General features: G+C 36.3%; 1 protein-coding gene across 2 annotated transcripts in view; it reads right to left on the reverse strand.

Moving 5' to 3' along the window:
- The window catches only part of thsd7ba (thrombospondin, type I, domain containing 7Ba), a 350089-nt gene that overhangs the window by 129725 nt on the left and 196120 nt on the right, over positions 1 to 24244 (reverse strand). For both annotated transcript variants that reach the window (XM_067409173.1, XM_067409172.1), the window contains exons 5-8: positions 14156 to 14999; positions 10386 to 10634; positions 9788 to 9957; positions 7037 to 7192 (exon numbers count right to left, since the gene is read on the reverse strand). In XM_067409173.1, the coding sequence (XP_067265274.1) occupies positions 7037 to 7192; positions 9788 to 9957; positions 10386 to 10634; positions 14156 to 14999 (1419 nt within the window). The remainder of the gene's footprint in view (positions 1 to 7036; positions 7193 to 9787; positions 9958 to 10385; positions 10635 to 14155; positions 15000 to 24244) is intronic.

The following is a 24244-nucleotide window of genomic DNA, read 5'->3' on the forward strand; positions in this document are numbered from 1 at the left end:
TGAGAGACGCGCGCGGCTGCACGCTCCAGTAACTTTCCACACTCCACAGGCGCCGCATGCGATGTTTTTGTCAGGAGACAGGAGTAACAACTGCAGATTATGAGTTACCTGCGGTGAGTCCGATATAATGAATCCACTAACACGACACAGCGAATTCCGGTGGTAAACACTCCTTTTCCAATACTCGTGCATGAGTTTTGGGAGGCATTCCCTCTAAATGAGCTGTGAAGGAGGGAGGCTGTTCTTACGGATGCGCTTATTTAAAAAACTCAGTAACAGTCTTTGGTTTCTCAGTCGACGAAAAGATCCTCTTTATCACCTTTAATATTTGATCTGTTAAAGCCACAATATGTAAATTTTTGCCGCTAGAGGTCACTTCTTCAAAACAAAGGCGTAGCTCGATGACACCTTGATTTCACGGAATCATGGGAGGTGTTGTCTTCACATCTACAGCCGGTGGAAAAGAATCGTGAAGAGACTCAGGCAGAAATCATGTTCATGGATGCGATTATTAACGTTACTGTAGTATGAAGCAGAGCAGGACCGAGTGCTGTGAGAGCTGAATGAGGCTGCTGGAGTGATTGATAATGAGAGAAGAGTGCGACACACACCTCGAGAGCAGTGGGACTTTTATTATGCCACAGTCTCTGCTTCCGCTTCTTCCGGTCAAGTGTATGTGGGGTAACGCAGTGCTGTTTTATCATATTAGATACATTTGTGTGTTGAAAATTGTTATAGTGCTACTCTGTGCGTTCGCTCGGTGGCTGCTATGAGACAATTGTTGCACACTGCAGTAAGATAGATCGATATTAGTCATGGTAAATCATGGTACTCACTGTAATTCAAGAAAACTACATTCAAACAAAAAGACTTGAGCTATAAAAGTGTTGAGCTATATAACAATGATTAGTTTTCAGTTAATGAATGTATCCAAACAGTTGCCCATCTGTCTAATAAAACACATAATATACTAAAGTGTCTTTGATGTTTCCATGGTTTCCACAAAATAGAACCGGAAATCGAAGGTAATGATGTCATTGGTAGGTGACGCACGGACACGGTCTGTGTCCTGGTTAAAATTACTTATTTCTCTGGATTTAGACAATTTTGGAAATTTTTTGGGGATAATGCAAGTACACAAGTCAACAAAATATATAACACTGTTCTAGTGTTTTTTGGATATTTTAATCTAAAAATCCTACATATTTGTGCCTTTAACTGGTTGCATATGTCAGATTTATTGCATGACTCAAGTAGAGAAAAGCTGGTGCTATCAAACATTGTTTACTTGATCAACTCAGTCAGTGTAATGGTGAAGGAATCGATCAAATAGGCCAACTGATGGAAGGTTTACGAAGAAATTTCATGCTCCCTTGTAAAAGTATTTTGTAGTATTTTTAAAATACAAAAATACAGTAGTTTATTTTGATACATTTTGTGGCTGCTGTATTTTGTAGTTTATTTTTATACACTTAAAATTAAGGTATTTGGTATTTTATTTTAAAATACATTTTGATGTATTTTTGCCCTACCCTGATCACATATATAATTTAAACCTTGAGGGATTACCAGTTTGCTTCACTTAAGAACAGATGTATACCATATAATTCTGTAGGATGCATGTATAAATCAGAATGCATCATATGAAGAACCCATAAAGCTAGTCTATATTTAGGGCCCGAACACCGATGGTGTGAGGACCCTATTGGAATTGCTCAGTCAAAATATTCTTCTCCGAAATTGCATTTTTGAGGGCCTAAACATGCTCGAAACTCATGAAACTTTGCATACGCGTCAGAAGTGGTGAAAATTTACGTCTGATATGGGTTCCAGAATTAGGTGCGGCAAAATGGCTCAATAGCGCCACCTATAAAAAGCACCATTCATGCTACGTTTCACATATAAGTATGAAATTCGTCAGACAGATCTAACAGCCCAATACCTACAAAAAAGTCCCTGGCTGCAAAATCTGAACACCCAACAGGAAGTGAGATATTTCTCTGCAAAAATTTTGCAGTTTTTGCCATTTCCACACATCGTACTTTAACAAACTCCTCCTAGAGCTTTAATCAGATCAACATCATATTTGGTCAGTCTAATCTAAAGGCTTTTGCAATGTTAAATTGAGAAGATCTTGAGTTTTCTCTGAAGGGTGTGTCCGTGGCAGCCAGACATTTTGATTTTTCGCCATGAACAGGAAGTTGTTGTAAGTCAGGCATACAATGTCCTGGCCTGAACACATCTACATCCAAATATTCAGTTAGTCATAGTGCCACCTTACACTGTAATTCACTGCCTGAAACACATTTAAATATGTCATTAAGTACCAAACATACTAGAAACACATTAAATCATGCAACACTTGGCTAAGTGCTAATGTATGTGATTAATGCCATGAAACAGGAAGTTGTTGTAACTCGTGCATACAATGTACAATCTGCCTCAAACTTCACATTTGATAAGGGCCCTGGCCTGAAGACATCTACATGCCAAAATTTAGTTATAGTTATATCGCCACCAGCTGGTAGCAGGAAGTGTAGCAAATCCAAATGACTGATGTTGTCCTCCTAAATTTATGTACTTAAATGCTAGGGGCGTAACGGTACACAAAACTCACGGTTCGGTATGTACCTCGGTTTTGGAGTCACGGTTCGGCACGGTTTTCGGTACAGCAGGTGGGGAGAAAACCAGCATTAAATTGCTTCTTTTTTTATTAAACAGTGGTTTACTGAACAAATTGTGTTTTTGTCTTTAAATATATTAAATTAAATTATAACAAAGTTTCTTAGGGATAAAAAATTATCTTTGCTAATGCTATAAACTATGTAGGAGCCCTTACTTGAACATTATGCTACTATAATATAAGGTTAGCAACTGAGCCCAAACTATTAGCCTAAATTCAATCGCTTTTTATTTTTAGATAAAATAATCAAGACTCAAATAAAAAAAATGTATGCAAACATGTAAGCTGTTTTATGTTAAGTAATGTTTTTTTTTTCTCCAATTCGTTGTTGAAATATAATAATTTCAACACAGTGGTTGTCATTTTCATGACAGATTTACATAAACATACATTAAATAATACATCACTAAAAGGTTAAGTAAAATATAATGAATATATAGGCTAATATAGTGCAAATATTTAACAAAAGATTTCATTTCTCTAGCGAACTAACAAGCTGTGGAGGACACTGAATGGCTTTTTTAAGGTAAATGCTACATGACATTATTGTTTACAAGCTTTCATTGATGTCTTTCCGCCGTTAAAACACTGATTGAGCAAGTACAAGAGATATGATCATTTCCGTAAGTTGTACTGTATCTTTCAACAAAAGTAACAAAATGCAGAGCTTATTGCGATTATTAGTGGTTAGGCTATGTTGCAATGTAATGCTTCGGTACACACGTGCACCGAACCAAAAGCCCTGTACCGAAACGGTTTGGTATGAATACGTGTACCGTTACACCCCTATTAGGTGCACACTGCCCACCGTGCTCTGTTTTCCTAAAGCGACCGGGTGGCAGTGGCACGGGTGCGAGGGCCCTTTCATCACTGCTTGCAGTTTTAATGTATTCTAAACAAGGACATGTTTTGTAAAGACATGCCTTTTTTCCTCTCTGGAGATCCAGTCTGTTTTATAGCTTTTTCTAAACCACTAACATTTGTTTCCACAGATATTAAGCCAATAGAAAACAGTCCTGAAGGTGAGTTCCCACATCTGTAGCTCAGTGTTTTTGGAGATATGGATTTCAAACTTTGGAATAATATTTCCATATTTGTCTTCTACAAAATAAAATTTAAATGGTCACACTTTAGTTTAGAGTCAAATTCTCACTATTAACTAACTATTAACTAGTTTAGGTATTTGGGAGGATTAAGGGATGTAGAATATGGTCATGCAGAATAAGGAATTAATATGTGCTCAAAAAGTACTAATAAATAGCCAATATCTTAGTAATATGAATGCTAATAAGCAACTTGATAGTGAGAATTGGACTACACTAAAGTGTTACAGTTTAAATTTCTCTCCATTTTTGTGACATGACATCTTTATTATAATGTATGTACTAATGTTTTATAATTATAATTATATCATGTATTATTATATACTGTACATACAGTAATATGGCATGTAAAATGCATATTTTGTTACAAGACAAAACATGACAGGCTAAGGGTGTAACAAACAACTTCCTGTACCTCTGAGCCCCCAAAGCAGCATTCTTCTTCTGTAAATGATGACAGTTCAATCCCAGGACACCCAAAGAACAAATTACAACTATACCTGAGCAGTACAGTGGAGGACATACTCCCATGGAGAACATGCATGCAGACATGGTTCACACACCAGCAGCAGCCCTGTTTCTGGACCAAAAGAAAAGCCTAGACGGCCAATAGCCTCCTTCAAACTGCGAAAAACAATTTGGTGGAGGCACATCTCTGTGGATATTAATAATTGAAAGGTTCACAGGAGCTATCAGACTTATTCATAGGAAAGACTGGTGGGCTGCAGGCAGCATTTCACTTCCAATACTTCAGAACCTTATCAGTCCCACTTCAATGCTCTCTACTCACATTAATGCTGGATAGAATTTGCCACTTACAATTATTACCAAGCCAGTGTTCAATTCATTCCTCCGCACACCCAAGATCTCACAAAGAGGATAAAAATATGACTGTGGGCAATTGCAGATTTGTAATGCACTAGAAACATTAATAAAACAAAAACAAAAAATCTATGAGACTCCTCTGATGAAATCTATGTTTGTATGTGGAGGACAGAAGTTCATTTTTCTATTTATGAAAGCTCTAGGCTCTAGAGTTCTGCATAGTTCATCCAATATCAAAGATCAAACAATACTCTCTGAAACAGTAGTGAGGTGTTGAAGTGTTTGAGAACAGTAAATAGTCTCTTGTCTAACGAGGTGCTGTCTAAACAATGAATAAAGAGACACCCTATCAGACAATCCCATTGGGAAGACGCATCACAACATCTCCTAGACAGCAACCAGCTTAAATAGAAGCAAATCTTTCTCTGATGGGTCTCTTGAGAAGAAAATAATTGTGAACTCAGATACGTCTCCTCAAGAGCTCTTTTGGTAACACTTCAAAATAAGAATTCATTTGTTAACATTACTATTAACATTAAAAGGATAGTTTACCCAAAAATGAAAATTGTCATCATTTACTCAACCTCAAGTAGTTCCAAACCTGTATGGATTTTTTTTGTTCTGCTGAACACAAAGGAAAAATGTCAGTAACCAAACAGATCTCGTCCCGCATTTACTACCAAAGTAGGGAAATTAAATACTATGGTAGTCAATGGAGGGCGAGATCTGTTTGGTTACTGACATTCTTCCAAATATCTTCCTTTGTGTACAGCAGAACAAAGAAATTTATACAGGTTTCGAACTACTTGAACAGAGTTTTTCCTACATTGAAATTTTTTGGGCGGCCGCCAAAACGTTTTTTTTTTTTTTTGTTCCGCCAAAGCCTTATTTGATCAGTTATTGAGAGTTATTTATTAGGGATGCAGATGACTGCTGCGCTGATGGACAGAACGAGCAGAGAGCTCCTCCCTCGTGTGTGCATACTCTCTCTGTCTTCAAAGTAAGCAGTCTTTGCACTCTCTCTCCCTCGCACATAATAATCTAAATCAACTGACATGATGCTAAAAGTTCGGAAGAAAGAATCAATGTTTCACGAGTCCTATTCAGAGAATGTTTTTCCTGAATAGCTGCTGGGTGTGAATAGTGCTAAAAAATGTCACCTCATCTTCTCTGACAGGCGCCCCGCACGTGCAGTTGACATAAACCATACTTTCAGTAAACAAAAAGAAAATCCTATCCAGTGATGAAGTGTTTTCTGTGTTGACAAATCTTTTGCGATATCCTAATAACAGTCCCGATTCGCGCGCAACGCGTCAACGTCCGCTAATGTCTGATTCACGACCGAATGACTCATTTGAACAGATTCATTTCAGTGAATCATGAAAACAACAGATCTACCACGGTCTGTAACGAATAATTTACTTGAACAACAAGTTGTTAGCTAGGTGCATTCAATTGTATATGGTAGAAAATTATATTATTAGTTAATGTAACTTTTTAATGCTGATTATTAATTATTATTATCATTATTATTATTATACATACCAAAAAAATAAATAATAATAATTCAGGTCTAGCAAAAAAGTATCTTCTCTTAACAAAGCTATGAAATCACAGATTTTTTTTTTTTTGCAAAGAGGGCAAGAAAGAATTGCGGTGACAGTGATGGGTACTTTATTGTTAGTATTGGGCTCACAGATCACGTGGGTAGGGCACTTTTTACTGTTTGTGTGGATGACTGTGTCTGTCACCACTGAAGACCATTTTTGATCCAAGAAAAACCCTGTCGAAGGTGAGTAAATTATGAAAAAATTATTTTTTTGTGTAAACTATCCCTTTAATCTTTGTTAATTAAAATATTGAAATATGAAATAACAAGTATTTGTTATTTCATGCTGAGCACCAATTCCAGATAGATAGATAGACGGATGGAAAGCATAAATGAGTATAGATAGATAGAAAGCATAAATGAGGATGGATGGATAGAACTGCTTTAGAATTTCTTAAGTTAGGAATTCTTTCAATACACATACATATGATGGATTGATTTTTAACCTTCCTTTGGTCTCAGTAAAGCAGGTGAATGATAAGAGTGCAGCACTGTGTTTAAGTTGGGATTATTCTTACGATTGCCCAGAATGAATCATTTCTGATTGAAAGCTCCACTTATGTATGACTGATTCATGTGACATCAGTCTGCCCTCTGCTAAATTCTCTCATTATAGGGCAGTACTCTGCCAGCTCACTTCAGTGACAGATGTTATCACCTCTCACCAGAAGTGGTGTCAGTTTTAGATACTGTTAACTCCGGGTTTAGCTCAGTGGAGAGAGGGTACAATCATCAATTTTATTCAATATTTATTAATAAGAGGGCAGGTGTTTTTTTTTTTTTTTTTGATGACATTTTACTCCCATGTTGTCCTACCTTTCCGTCCATGTGTCTCCATGCAGTTGTCGTGGAGACAGGCCCCCCAGGAGGACCAGGATGAGAGCAGGCACAGCTGTGGGCACGGTATGGAGCAGGGCTGCACCGCAGAGGGCAAATCTCCTGCACACAGAAGCCCACTTACAGGCCTAGACACTATAAAATGACAGAGACAAAGACACAGTATAGTGAGAAAGAATCCATATGATAGGCAAGAATTTGTCTTAACAACATATAATTCAGCTTAAGTATAATTTCTGATCTTTCATGCTGAGCACCAATTCCCAACCCAAAACAAAGAATAAAATCAATTTCAAAGCCTTTTGTAAGTGTAAGTATTTAGCCTAGAATGTAGCCGAATCTGCGACAGAACAGATTCTTCCATATTGTGACTGGGTGAAATGGATTATGGAAAAAAAACAGAATGTGGTGTGGACACTTGGTTCTGTCCCTCAAAATATGGAGTAAAAGTAAAAATGAAACACACATGAATGATTTGTTCACAATAAAACCATTGCATTTAGAAAATAAAAAAAAATGATTTCATGCTGGCTTTAAAGTTAACGTAAATTGTTATTTGCAATACATTTTAATTCTGACATTTCTTGTATTTCCAAGAGAAAACACATTCCATGTGAAAACTTTTATGACGGGACATGATTGTAACCATCAGGAATTGATTAGATCGTGAAATGAGAGTGTTACATACTAGAAAGAAGCCAGACTTAAAACAAAGCTTAAACCATTAGCTATTTATTCATATTGTCCAATAGCCTGCAAGGCCTAAGAGACATCAGCAGAAAAGGAAAGTTGCTTCAGAGGAGGAGCAACTAATAGAATTTGTTTTTGTTCTAGAATAACGTGCACTGAACAAATTGTTCCCATTAAGACCAGGAACATGCAGTAAGAAAGTAAAAAGATTTTGCATTGACTTTGCGTTGCATTGATTCTCAATGTGACTTTTATCAAACAAGTGTTCCAAAGTTTGGGCAAACCTTTTGAAAGTCTCACACTTTGACTTCATTCTGTTAACATTAGTGTGAGTCCTCTGGGTCATGTGGAAAAAGCAAACACCTCTGTGGATTTTCATTGATCTATATACCCAAACAACATTGATTGAAAGAAGTCATCTTCATCTGTATGCCTTTCTCAACTCAGCATGTCTCAAATCCATCCAAACACTGCTTTCACTGGCTAGTGCAGCTCCTCAAAATTAATTTCAGAACAAGGTGACTCCCTTTAACCACCTTTAATCTTAGAAACAGTTTTTTTCAAAAGGTACGGTTACTAACGGCTGATGAAAATGGCTAACCAAAAACCTTCTCATCTAGATTTATTAAAGCAAAATGAATTAGCTTTTGTAATGTGAAGCACTGACCAGTAGGAATTCAGTTCTTATATATTGATGATTTTGATGAGTTCACCCAAAAATGAAAATTCTGTCATTAATTACTCACCCTCATGTCATTACAAATCTGTAAGACTTTCGTTCATCTTTGGAACATAAATGAAGATCTTTTTGATGAAATCTGAGAGCTTTCTGTCCCTCCATAGACAGCTACGCAACTACCACTTTGACATAGGGCTGGGCGATGTATCGAATGCTTTTGTCACGCGCATTTCTTCAGTAAAGCCGGTTCCCTGATTACCGCTAAATCGCCATCACCTGCTTTCAAATGAAGCGGCATTTAATAAACAGAACCGTAGTTCACTGATAAGACACACAATATCGCGTTCAATATCGATATGTATCGCCGTCGATATTGAGCGCGATATTGCGTGTCTTATCAGTGAACTACGGTTCTGTCTATTAAATGCCGCTTCATTTGAAAGCAGGTGATGCCGATTTAGCGGTAATCAGGGAACCGGCTTTACTGAAGAAATGCGCGTGACAAAAGCATTCGATACATCGCCCAGCCCTACTTTGACAGTTCAAAAAGTTCATAAAGAGATCGTAAAACTAATCCATATGAATCGAGAGGTTTAGTCCAAATTTCCTGAGGGGCTTGATCACTTTATATGATGAACAGATTAAATTTAGGCTTTTATTGATCAGCAAAAATAAAGAAAAGCAACCAAACCTGCTTGACGCGTGAGAACAATCCTCTTCCGGAAGCTCAAACGTGCTGCGTAACGAACGACAATGAACCTCACTGGTTCCTCACATCAAGTGAACATGCTTGAGCTTACGTTTACCACAACTGATGTGAGAGTTGATGAATGTTTATATGTGAATAAAAGCCTAAATTCAATCTGTTCATCATATAAAGCGATCACATCTCTTAAGAAAATTTGGACTAAACCGCACGGTTAATATGGATTAGTTTTGCAATCTCTTTATGAACTTTTTGAAGCATCAAAGCGGTTGTCACTTAGCTGTCTTTGGAGGGAAAAAAAGAAGATCTTCATTTGCGTTCCGAAGATGAACAGTGTTTACTCCAGTCTTCAGTGTCACATGATCCTGCTTGATATTTTTTTGTGGAAATTGTGATACTTTTTTCAGAATTTTTGATGAATAGAAAGATCAAAAGAAGAGCATTTATTTTAAATAGATTTTTTTTATAACATTATAAATGTCTTCACTATCACTTCTAGTCAATTATATGCATCCTTGCTGAATAAAAGTATTAATTTCTAACCCCAAACTTTTGAACAGTAGCATATATAAACTATGATAAAAAAATAAATAAAAAACACATGCCGCTGAAAAGATTTTTGTATAGCCATACCACTGAACTTACTGAACCTTACCCTCTTTTCTGTGATGAAGGGTGGAGTTGTCTGGGACCTGGACACAGTACAGCTGCCTGGTCTGAATCCCTCCACCACAGAGAACACTAACATTGTTAAGCCTTCTGTCCTGCTGACTGAGGAGAGGAACCACTTGACAGTCCCCCCAATCTGTGCTCTTCCACACATACCTGGAGAACAAAAGCACACACCCGCTGTGGTGAAACACACTTCTTTTGTTTTGGCCCTATAGTCTCATTATATCGTGCTGGGCTCCTCTCAAAAGTTGCAATGGATAAATGGACACAGCGAGCTGCCGCTGAAAGATACTAATAGGCTTAGCTTCCTGTTTTCCGGTAGGAAACCATCTACTAATGAAAATGCATTGACTAAGCAAAGTGTTATGATGCATAAAGCAGCAGTTTTAATGAAATAACATTCTGCTGCTATTGATCAAAAACCTAATCTCACTAATTAGCTTCTTCTAATCTTTGCTATGCTCGGATGCAACAGAGGTTCGGTAAATAAATACTTGAACAACACTCGAAAAAACATTTTGTACATTTTTTTACACTTTCACAGTAGAAGTTAATTACTATTGGGAGGCTAAAATACAAACCTAGGGCAGTTTGGAAGTAAATCTCCGATGATGTTGCAGGCTTCCTTTTCTTCGAGAGCAGCGCATTCTTTGCCTAGTCCAATGGGAGTTTGTGTTATGCTTCGAGTCCTGACTCGAAAACCAGGCGACATATCTGATGCCCTACATGTCTTTGAACATGGACTCCAAACGGACCAATCAGATGTCTCGCAGTCTCTGGGCATAATGCACGACTGGAATGTTCCAGGGCCGTTGTCAAGGGTACAAAGACTATGAGCAAGAAAACAAATAAATTAAGAATGAGAAGCACAGGGAAAATATATTCAAACATTTCAATGCTGCCAAAAAGAACAGAAGATAGTCTCTGTCATTTAGAGTTGAAAGAACATAGTGAGAATACGGTTTATAAAATGAGATAAATGCCATCAAATGTTTCTCTACTGTTGCTAACTGATAAGGCACAATGAAAAACCTTTATGAATTTTGTAGTGATGAATTTGAGATTCAGTTAAAACAAACTCACAAAACAGATTATGAACCCATAGCAACAATTTTCAGCCAGCTTTTCAGCATAATTAATAATATGAGTATCTGTGGCAAGAGAAGACTAAAGTAATTATTACTCAGAAATGTTTCATTTTTCTTAATGTACTTGAGTGATTGTAAAGCAAACGAGTGCATCTGATTTTTTTTTGGCATAGCAAGACACCAGACAGTGTAATGAATGTAAAGTGAAGGATGTTTAAATGAGTTTTTCACCTTTGTGTCCTACGAAGCAACATCTGCAATATGAAATATGAATAAATGCACAACAAATTGGATATCTAATTAGCGATTCATCCGTATAAGTCACCCGATTCAATTACTTGTGTATATCATAATCCATTTGTGTAGCATTCATTTTCACTTCGTTTTAAATGATAATTAGACTATAATTGGAAAAACTGCAGAAATTGAACTCAGGTGGGAAATATTCAAATCACTACATTTCATTAAGCATGCACGTAGGATTTACAAATGAATATGTTAATTAGAGCAAATGCTCTGTCTCACTGTAAAATAACACCACGGCCTCTATCTTGTTATGTTACACCTGTAGTAAACTTGTCAGACCCCATTCTGCTCTACAACCCCCCCCCCCCAAAACCCTCCCCACTTTGAACTGTGAATGAAGATGCTCGAAAATCTGTTAAACAAATGTGGAATGAAAAACCCAGAGGGAATGGAAGAAAAATGCTGCAAGAAAATCTGCCTTTCCATAGACAAAGGACATTTAAATTGCTTAACCAACTAAGATTCACATATAAAACATACATATGCTGTCTTTCTGTCAGACATAGATTTGCTCTCAGTGGAAATAACCACAGATGACACACACAACATCCAAGGAATGCAGAGATTCACTACGTCAACTCTAATTTCGTAAGCTTTTGTCTTCATAAGCAAATGGCAGGTGACAATGCCAAAAGCATGAAGAATGAAGATATTTGTATGTCAAAGCATAACAGCCTCTTTTCACCTGACATGAGGATTAACAAGGGATGATCCCCATTTAGAGTCTGTTTAAAAAGACACATCAAGAAGTGTTGCTTTATGCTCTTACAATTATACGGCTGTTTGCACTTCATATAAGGCCATAACTCACTCATATTATAAATATAAATCACACACACAAAATATTTCTTAAAATGCTTTTAGAACTTTTCTCCAATAAATGTTTACATATAGTTACTGAATCAAACATAAATGTATAAGTTTGTTATGTAAATACAAGGAAGGTTATACATGGGTCAATGATGTGACAGGTCATTTTTGTTGTCCAAAGGCCTTAATAATAATAAAAAACAAAGATGACATCCAAAGTATTTAAGGTAGTACAACTAGATCACTTTTATTGAAACCAAAAGGTTTTAATTATATAAATGTATTTTAAAGATTTTGAAGTGTCAAAAGGTCATTTGGTTTAACCGTCCAAAGGACAATACAGCCATTTCATTTGTGATTAAAATATCTTTAAATGTAATAAATGTATATATTTTTCATTCTGGCATGATTTTATTACATCATATACCAAGATATTACAAAATGGTATTAAAATTATGTGTAGAAGTCATTGCTTTGTTATGAGAAAGAATGTCCGGAAAAATGAATTTCATTGATGTCATTCGGAGTAACCAATATAAAGGGACCATTTTGGATCAAGTCATGCATTCAATATCGTGTGACAGGATATGATATCATTCAGACACCTGCAAAGGACCACATGGTTGTGAAGCAAAGTAACTAACTCTCTCATAACAATCTGAAAAATTCATGTTTTCACTTGCTCATACACATGTCCCGAAACATCGGGTCATTCAGTACAACCACTATAAAACATGGAAAATGTTGTAATATTGTAAAAACTGTCCTTTTGCTAGCTAAATATCAGCCTGTTAGCATTGTTTGAAAATATCGTCACTATAACCATAAGTGTCATTCGGTAAACTGAAATTTTGGTTAAACCGAATGACTTTTTTGGGGACAAATTTGGTGACAAAAAAAACGACAAAAGCAGTGTTAATTGATTATAAAAACCACAATTTCATTGTTAACACTTAATGATACTTCAAAATTAATTATATCTCCATTAGTTTTTGTTTTTTTACACTTTTAAAAATATTCGTCAATGACCCATATTGTTAGAATTTTGTTGAATGACTATAAATGTGCTAACCAAAAGTATAAACAAGGCTTGAGACACGGCTCTCTATTTGAACGCTAATAATAAATAAATAATAGAAATAATATTAAACTAAATATTTTGATTAAAATAAATATATAAATAATAAAAACTGTACATTTAATAAATAATATATCTAACTGTACAGGAAATAATGTATTGATGCAATGTAATAGGAATTCAAAAATGTTCTAATAACGTCTTACACATATTTATAACATTAATTTTTCATAAGTATACATTTGTTCAATCCATGAAAACATATGAATGGGGGTCCTTCTCACGAGGATGATCATATTTGGGCTCCATAGCGTCTAAAATATTCAAACCACTGTATTATTAGACAAACTACCTTGGATAGCAAGCTGCAGCAGACAGCACCATGAAACAGGTAAAATAGAGCAAAAACATGAAAGTCTACATTTGAGACTTAAAGCCTTTATCATGAGTGCCTGCGAATCAATATTTTGCAAAGGAGGCATCTTTAAAGTCATGTTCAAAGCCTGCCTTAGTTCCAGCATTCATTATCCTCAGTTTGCAGGAAATCCATACTCTTTGTGAAAGAAGGATGAGCTACCTCTCAACGACTTCTAATTCTACCGAGAGTGAGACCGAAACGAGAATAAAGCACAAACTACGGCGTAACAGTGATTGACCGTCATTCCAAACTCATACTATGGATGCAGAGATTGCAGCAAGAGAGTAAATTCAATCCTTTCCATCATGCCAGAGTCTGTTCTACTCAGAGAGCCAGCTCTCCCATGCTGCCAGAGGCATGTCTCTCTGCTCACCTTGTATAGTACGGCAGCGGGAAAGAGATTAATGGAGGACTAACCGATTTAGCTAGGCCCACTTCACAGAGCCGCTTCAAAAAATCCAGCAGCACAGCAATTCCTTTCACACAAGCAGCAGCAGTACCTTGCTTTCAAGAGCATAATCTGGGATTTAGACCTTAAAAGGGTTTATGTTCTCAGAGGGTTTGTCTTTCAGGCATGCATTGCTTGTACACAGATTATTGTAAATTGAATAGACACGGCTGATGTGTCTGCGTACGTTCAGGGCTTCTTACCTCAGCATGGCGTTCTTGCCGTCGCTGCGCACACAGCGAACTTGCCGCGTCTGGTAGCCAATTTCCACGTCCAAGCCCTTGAGGCTGTGGTGGTGGTGGTGGAGGTGGTGATGGTGGTGCTGGGAGCTCTGGATATGCCTTTTCACGGTGTTCCTCTCTGTATCTCCTGTGCTGAAGTCCAGCATGGTCCTTCCGCTCATCCAAAGCCCCTTGTGTTGCGGCTGCCTGCACTCACTCCAGGGGCCGACTTTAAGGCTGTAGTGATGCTCGCTTTCTCCTACCGGACAGGGCAAAAGGTTTGCGCAAATCCTCGTTTGGGTGAGGTTAGGGCAGTTAGCACCTCCGTACATCGGCGCAGCTAGCACATGTCTGGTCCGATGCTGGAGACCCGAGCCGCATGTTCGACTGCATCCGGACCAGGAGGAGAAATCAGACACAACGCAGTCGTGAGGGCAGGGGATCAAGCAGGCCTGCTCTAGCGCCGGTCTTGGGGAGAAGAACTCGCATATCCTTTCCGTAACCGCCGTGTGGTTTGAGGTGCGCACACAATGGATTTTCCGTCTTTGGATGCCATGCTGGGCCGTGATGCACTCCGCAATTCGCGGTTTGAGCTCGTTGGACTGGAAGGGGGCTAGAACGCACGGCCCCCATTCTGACACCTCCCATTCGAAGAGATCCTGGTGCCATTCACACACTTTAAAACATGGCCTCTGGCTTTCAGGTTTGTCTGCGTGCCGGCAGTTGGAGTGGTGCGTGGTCCAGCCTTCTGAGTGGATGCACCACACCGTCCTGGACTGAACCCCACCAGTTCCACATTCCTCCCCCATACACCTGCCCCACTGACCTGGAAAAGGGGAGAGGAAAGAATAAACATTAGCTTTCATACTTTGAGGATAATTAATTAATTCACATAAATAGCTATATAAATATCTCAGTACTCATAACCGTGTGCTTAACCCAGTGTGTGCACATAAATCATCAGGATTTCTGAGATAGGCCGCATCATCTGGACAGCATTGTGCTCTACTTTAAAGGATTAGTTCACCCAAAAATAAAATTCTGTCATCATTTACTCACATTCATGTCTTTCCAAACCCACATGACATTATTTAAAGCAACAGGAAGATATTCAGACATTAACTCCATATTTATCACAAAGCTATTGTATTGCTTAAGACTTTTATTTCTCATTTTCATGTTTCCTGCAGAACTTTCCAAATATTCCCAATTACATAAAGCTATCATATGGGTTCAGACTTCCAACTTCAGTGTGTCATTTTTGAAGCCTGCAGACCCTGATCAACATTAACTTGTATGTAAACTACATTTCAAAAGTGTGTGGTCAGTAAGATTTTATTTTTTTAATGTTTTAGTTTCTTATGCTCATCAAAGCACTTATTTGATCAAAAATGCAGTAAAATGGGAGTATTATAACATTTAAATTATACAAATGGATAAAATACTATTTTCTATTGTCGTACATTTTAAAAAGTAGTTTATTCCTGTGATCTCAGTGCTGAATTTTCAGCATCATTACTCCAGTCTTCGGTGTCACATGATCCTTCAGAAATCATTCTAATGTGCTAATTTGGAGCTCAAAAAAACTTTTCAGATTATTGTCACAGTTTAGTGATGCTTCATAATTTTATAAAAAAATGTATATGATATAGAATTTTTTTGTAAAATGCAAAAGCTTTTCATTGTAAAAGTCCTTATACTCCCTTTTACTGAATAAAAATATCAATTTCTTTTAATATATATATTACTGACCCCAAACTTTTGAATGGTAGTGTATCAAGTATCTGAAAAACAAAACAAAACAAACATTGCTAAATTATCTGCTGAGCGTTGTTCCATCAATCAACAAGGAATACTGTAAAGCACTTGTACTTGTAAAGCAAATTAAGAAATGCTTAATGAAATGTACATTTTGCAATAGTGAACAAAACACGTTGAACAGGCAATTATTGTACTGTACAGCATGTGTGTTATTACGGACTAGGTATAATAAAAATTATATTAGTTTAGCTTTTTGTTTTTTTCTAAATTGATGGCCACATTAAAAGCTCATCTATGAAAACTGAAAATAGAAGGTAAACAAAAAAATCCATGTTAGCCGGAAAGCAGCTCACTCAGCTACAACATCCTAAACTGCTGAATAGTATTGTAGCTCACTGGGGCACATCATTAACTTTTTTTTTTTTCACAAGACACCACCACAGGTTTACCACATCACCGTGTTTATGTATTTAACTGAAGGAATTAAACATGTCTCACACACTTTTCTTAGCTAACAACATGTAAACACCATCATTTCACGGTCATTCCCCTAAAGAAGCCAAGCTAATACCAACATTTAAAGGCATTTCAATGCCTCCAGACACCCTTCCGTGAGTCTATAGATTGACTACACATGCACAAATGGATCAAGATGGATTTTTCCTCCATTATTGTACCTGCATATATAAAGCTTCAAACCACAAGAATCCGTTAGTGAATGCAGCTGGTGTTTTCTTTAAATTCACACTTGAAGCTGAAGTGTGTAATTTCTGCGTCACTAGCATCACAGAATGAAATTGCAAAAATAATGACTGTTTACAAAAACTGATAGTTTCGCAGAAAAACAAACGCTATTGTTTAAGTCAATGTTGCTGTACTGGACTGGTGAGGATGTTTAAAAAGCATCACAGCTAGGGGAATCAGCCTACAAAGTAGTAGTTTTATCTACACATTAAAAGTACTTTAACAAAGTTTATAGGCCAAACATCACCTTTAAATTCAGTAGGCAAATATACTGCACAGACCACAGATGAATAACCTTCTCAGTCTGCAGACACTCTCAACCAAAATCATATTCATAGACATTAGAGTGTGAACTACAGCTTGTGGAGCTATACAGAAACAAGCAGGCACAGACTCAACACGGTTGTTTGTAACGCTGAAGACCCATTTCAGAGTGAAGGATCAAGAGTGGAGCAAATATCTACAATACAGACACTTCAAACCCACTTCATGTGGTGCGAGGTGTATATGTCCTTGTGACTGGTGCATAGCCCACCTCGCATAATTGCCCTCTACGATGGTTTAAATTGGTTATTTTGTTTAATTTAACATGTTTTTGTTACTCTATTTTAATTCCCTAATTACAAGAAGAAGAAAAAACATAGGACAAGTTAAGAATTGATTAAATTCTTGAATGTACCGAAGGGTGTACACTTCTTATATTTCTATTTGCTGTTTAACTCTACCTAAGACTTAGATTCCTCTGGTCCATGGAGTGAACAGCTGCATTCCATGTGTCAGCAAACAAAAGGAGAGGTGGTGCTTCAGTCAACAAATTATTTTTTTTCTAGAGGAAATTGAACTGTTCCCTCATGATGATCTTTTATTTTATTTCATTTAGTTTTTCTTATTGCTTGTTTCTTGGAATAGTTGTGCTTTAAGTATAGTTCATTTATTTTGTTATGTTAGTTTCGATAAAGTGTATATTTTGTTGTATTTACCTTTATTTTTGTCTGGTATAAGCTAAATGAGTACATCTTGCAGTGGTGGAAGCATCAAGTGTTAGTTAGTGTTGTTCAGCCATAGTAACATCATTACCTGCTGACCTTAGTGTTTTTTTGTTTTGTTTTGTTTAGTTTTTGTTGCTACTTTGTTAACAGGGGAATTTTTGTTTGGCCTGTTTAATTTTTGTTAGTTTCAGTTAACTTTTATTATCTTAAATCTTAAAAAGATATCTTAAAAAAATCTTTGATTTTTATATGGACTTTGTTTGGATATGACTTTTGTTATATCTGCCCCTGTATACTTTTTTTTTTTTTTTTTTGAAGAAATAAACCTCATCTGTTCACTACCTGTCCTGCTTGTTCTTGGCCTCAACCACCACACTCCTCAGACCTGCAAAATGTGATGTTATATTGTGATGTTTAAATATATTGTTGTTGTTGGGGGGCACTGACACAAATTTCACAATTGGATTAGATTTTGGGATGTGGGCTTGGATTAACGGGATGTGTCTGGGAATCGCCTGTCAATGGCATTATATCGGCGTGGATCTCTGGATCATCACAATTCACATGAATGTCATATTTTGATTCAAAACTGAATTTCCCCAAAAAACAACTAGGTGTGTGTCCTATATGACAACTGCTCTCTCTGGGTCAGCAGTAGCGCCAATGCAGAATACGTACTTGAACAGTATTTCGTACTTGTCAAAGGTTTAATAGACATACCCAAATCATTGTCATTTAGGAGTAAGATTGTGTGGATGTCTGAATCGAGATCAGAATCTTTTAATGATCAATCATGCAGCCACACAAAGCAGGATTACAGCAGAATTAACTGAAGCTACCATATCCGAACAATAGACAACATGGTGTTCCTGAAAAATCAGTGTTTTTGAATGAATCACTTTAGCAATTGATTCACTGAAACTTCAAAGACTGAATGAATCACCATTTTTGAATGAATCAGTTGAGTGAATGAGTCAATGACAATCAAAGACTTAAGATGTGTTTGAAATCGCCCCCTATACCCTCATTCACTATTCCCTACATTACTCCACTAATATAGTTCACTTGAAGGAGTGAATGAAATGAGTCAGTTTGTGCTTGCTGTTTAATATTAAACGTAGCAAACTGGCAGCTAGTAATGAAAAAATATGTTGAACTCTGCCATGGAAACTAACATGTATAAACCTTAATTAAACAATTTAATGATCAATTAAAAAGGAATTTATAGGGGTGATTTCAGATGTTTTTTGTTTTTTTTAACAACTCAAGTGAGTGAATGATTCAATGAATGAATGAATCTGTTAAGTGAATGTTTAATAACTGACTTAAAGAAAGTCCTTTGTATAATTCATGAATGAATCAGTGTTTTGAACGAATGGGCTGAATGATTTATTCAGTGATTCCCTCATAAACAGTCAATCGTAGCCACCTTCTGGGGTACTACAATTTAACAATTTATCAATTTATCGATTTAAATTTCAGAGAACAACTCTTTCCCCCCAATTAATGCAGACTTACATTCTGTCAATGTATTTGCCATTCCTTAGCCAATATAAGAAGCAAAAGGTTTCAGAAATTGTATGGATCAAAAGTCTATGTAAAACTAATGCACCTTTATCCCACTGGTGCTTTGAGCTAAAGAGTTCAGTTTGCAGAACTAACATGAAATATCCTCAACATGTGTACACACCTGCACACACACACACACACACACACACACACACACACACACACACACACACACACACACACACACACACACACACACACACACACACAGCTGCTGAATGTTGATGATACAGCCAGCTCATAAAATCAGTGAATCACTGATCCCTAACAAGCCACTCGCTACTCTCAATCCACTGCACCTGGTCAGCACAAGGTGTTTCCGCACCCCAGCCTCATCCCAGCCAGTGCGGCTGTTTCAGCACCAGCTGTGCTGCACGGGTGATTTATAGCAGCGTGATTCAGAGTGATTACACTGACAGAGCAGCAGCAAACACAACAAACCGTTCCTTTCCAGAGATCTACACCTCCAGGGCTGAATAATCACACAGTCCATCAATGGCCAGACCCTTCTAATCCCACTGCCCCTCTTTTGGTCTCACCTACAGCCAGTGGCATCGCCCCATTCATTACAGCTTTTGTAACTACATCAAGGGATCAGCAGTACGCTTGACACACCAGTTTGCAGACAAGTGTGATGATTATTTTTATTATTACAAGTAAAAAAAAAAATTCCACGTACATGCTAAAAGAATAATTTACCCCAAAATGATTTATTCAATGAGATATTAAATCATCTTCATGTTGTTTCAAACCCACATGCTTTTTTTTTTCAGGGAATTTTTGTACAAAGGATTGTAATGAAACAATTAAAAAAAAAAAAAAAAAAAAAAAATGTTATTTTATGTTCCAGTCAAAATAAACAGTTTAAAATGACATGAGTGGAGGTGAGTAAATAATTGAAAAAAAAAATGGACAGAAACTATTACTTAAGATATTAAATTTAATTCTCTTCAATAACATTTCACACTGATCTACAACAAAATTGTTATGCAGCTCTATAATAAAAAATAAAAAAAACATTAAAATTACACAATTACACATACAGATGAATACATATCTACATTTTTATTAAAAAAAAAATGTCTTTTCAACACTGTTCTAAATCTTTTGGTTTTCTAAATCTTTGGTATTGTCAGCTTAATGTCTTCTGCTCAGATGATTAACATTTATGCACTTGGCAGTCACTAGATATACACTGTGTGCAGAATTATTAGGCAAGTTGATTTTCTGATCATATTTTTTTTCCAAGCACATTTTACCAATTCCAATCCACATCAATCTTAATAACTACTATTAATATTGTTTTTAATCATTTATAAGTGATATATAATTGTTCATGAAGGCTGGAAATGAAAAATGCCCTATATTCAGGTGTGCAGAATTATTAGGTTTTCTTTTACAGATAAAATGAGCCAAAAAAGAGATTTAACTCAGACTGAAAAGTCAAAAATTATTAAATACTCATGAGAAGGACACAATACTAATGTAATACTAGAAATTGCAAAGTTAAAGCATGACCATTGGACAGTGAAATGCTCATTGGGTCAGCTGGGTCATACAAAAACAGCTGGAGAAGAAAAGACACGTTAACTGCAAAATAATTAAGAATTAAGGTGAAGAATTAAGTGTGAAACCATCAGGAACCCTTTAGTCTCCAGCGCCACCATTTCCCAGTACTGAAACCTACCTGGAGTCTTCAGAAGTTTGAGGTGTCAGGATCTCAGAGACTTAGGTTAGGTGAAGAATCCTAAAAAATTACCCGCTCTTAATAAGAATCACAAGCTGAAGTGTTATAAAATACATGAAGACTGGGTTTTTATAGGCCTTATAGGCAGACAGCTTGAGAGTGACTCCTGAAGGACCAGCACCACATCCTCTTGTACCACTGTTTGAAGAATTTATCTTCCAGAATCTGGCAGTAAGGTGCGGGAGTTAACTTTTAGTCTATCTCTTATCCTGAAATGTCCATCTTGCAGAGATGGACTAAATGATCTTCCAAAACTTACTGCCAGATTCTGGAAGATAAATTCTTCAAACAGTGGTACAAGAGGATGTGGTGCTGGTCCTTCAGGAGTCACTCTCAAGCTGTCTGTCTAGCTGTTTTTGTATGACCCAGCTGACCCAATGAGCATTTCACTGTCCAATGGTCATGCTTTAACTTTGCAATTTCTAGTATTACATTAGTATTGCGTCCTTCTCATGATTATTTAATAATTTTTGACTTTTCAGTCTAAATCTCAGTTAATTTTTCAGTTAAATCTCTTTTTTGGCTCATTTTATCTGTAAAAAAAAACCTGCCTAATAATTCTGCACACCTGAATATAGGGCATTTTTCATTTCCAGCCTTCATGAACAATTATATATCACTTATAAATGATTAAAAACAATATTAATAGTAGTTATTAAGATTGATGTGGATTGGAATTGGTAAAATGTGCTTGGAAAAAAAATATGATCAGAAAATCAACTTGCCTAATAATTCTGCTCACAGTGTATATGATACCCATGTCTGAAGAAGATGAAGATGGATGACAGGATTATAAAATATAAACATGCTTTATTAAACTAGAAGGCAGATTGCACTAACACAAATAACAACCGACAGTGAACTGAGGAGAAAACGGAACTTAAGTACAGACTCAAACAAGATAATTAAATCAAACACAGTTGAACCAAACAAATTAATAATCTATCACCATAACAACAAAGGAAGAGTGGGAAAAATCAAACAAAGGAATACAGGAACTAATGAAAACATATATGTATGTATATGTATGTATAGCTACAGGAAAGTTCAATTTGAGGCTTGATTTTATTGCAGGTTTATATAAACTTGTTCACTACCTTGTGTTTTATTACTAAAATAAAGAGAAGTTTAAACATTTTCCATCAATATGCAAATTATTGTGAGTCTCGGAATTAACTGTTATGCGAGGTACTAAATTATTCATGACTATATCTCCATGCTGAATCCTGTCGTGTTTAATTTATTCAGTCTAGCGAGTGCTTAATTATTGAATTCGTATATACGGCACCTCATGTGGTTATAAACTTGTAGTCCATCCATCTTTTACTGCTCTTAATTTCATCCAGGTGTCTGTTTGGACTGATGAGAAATATTGATGACGGATGTTTAATTACTTAATAATTGAGTGAAGTTCAGTCAGCTGCAGAGCAACACTCAGGGATGCTCTCATCTGCTGAAAACAAATATCTCAGGCTCATCCAGCCAGATGGAGTTAACACTCCAGATGTTGGAGGTGAAGTGCACGCAAGAATTGTTAACAGTAACATCTCTTAAATTGCACTTTTTCCCCCTGCCAGGTCTGTCAGTAAGTTCAAATATAAAGTGTGGAAATTAGCTCCAGTGTAAACGTACGTTCACAAAGTCAGCAGGCTCCTGCCTGAGTGACAGCTTGTGAATATAATACAACCTAGCAGTGCTAAAATCAAATCCAGAAAAAGCTTGCATCCAGAATTATGTTTAAGCAAAATATGACAATTACTTTCTGTGAGTGTGCTTAAAATCATTTAATTCACAGTATCGTAACCATGAATAAACCATATGCAATTAGCAAAGAATAATTTAAATACTTTATGATAGCATTAAAATAATATCTGATTTTAGAACTGAATCAGACGGAACTCTATAAGATATTAAAATAAGTAGATACTACACAATCACACATAGCTGTGTCACTATGCAGTTACATTTGTAGCTATACCATTACTTGAATCCAAAATACACTACCAGTCAAATGTTTTTTTAATGGTAAGGTTTTTTTTGTTTTGTCTTGTTTTGTCTCTTCTGATTAAGCCTTCATTTAATTAATCCAAAATACAGCAATTTGTGATATTGTGAAATATTTTTACAATTTAAATATCTATTTGAATATATTTTAAAATGCAGTTTATTTCTGTGATGGCAAAGCATCATTACTCCAGTCTTTAGTGTCACATGATCCTTCATAAATCATTCTAATATGCCAATTTTCTGCTCAAGAAACATTTCTTATTATTATCAATGATAAAAACAGTTGTTCACAATTCAGCATATTAAAAAAAAGCTTACCGTTCAAAAATATACACCGGTAGTATATGTCCATTACTAAAGCCATGTTGGCAACAATTAACACGTTTTAAATATTTCTTATAGATTTACAGCATTTGGGCATATATTAACACTACTGAATGACTGAATATCTCATAAAACAACAACACTTCAAAAGTTGAATGAGGTGTCAAACGGATAGTTCACCCAAAAATGAAAATAATGTCATTTATTACTCACCCTCATGTCATTCTTCAGTCCTAAGGCCTCAATGAGCCATCGGATTTAATCAAAATATCTTAATTTGTGTTCTGAAGGTGAACAAAGGTCTTATGGGTGTAGAACGACATGAGGTTGAGTAATTAATGACATTATTTTCATTTTTGGGTGAACTAACCCTTTAAAGAACATCCCAGTTAATCTTGAGTGAGTCAAATTCTGTATCCACTCCAAGAAAACTGAATGATTTAATGCAAATATGAAAGCAAACGCATGGGCACTTCTGTTTGTCGATTTTATTTCTGTCATGCACACTGCAAAAAAAGACTGGACAGTCACATAGATGATGAATATTAATCACAGTATTGACTGAGTTGTTTCTTTTGAAATGGAGAGTGATACCAGCTGTTGCATCAGGTCCTGTTTGATATGCAGTCAAACGATGGAGATTCTTTCTTGTTCCATTGCAGGGCCACTGGAGAGATACGGTTTCATTTCCCAATCAGTGGAAAATAGCATTACTCACAACAATTATAATCATTAGCTGTTGATTTTGTTTTTCTCTCAGATGTGCATTTCTATGGCAACATCTGGAGGGCTGACAACTCTAAAAGTGTGAAATTAATTATTAAGGCTGAGATTATTGTTATCTGTAAAAACATATATCAAAAAATACAGCAGTGTTTTGATTTCTGAAGTTTTTAGTTAATTTTGACAACTCATACACCATGTGTATAC

The sequence above is a fragment of the Chanodichthys erythropterus genome, chromosome 14 (genome assembly GCF_024489055.1).
Source record: "Chanodichthys erythropterus isolate Z2021 chromosome 14, ASM2448905v1, whole genome shotgun sequence".
Lineage (NCBI taxonomy): Eukaryota > Metazoa > Chordata > Actinopteri > Cypriniformes > Xenocyprididae > Chanodichthys > Chanodichthys erythropterus.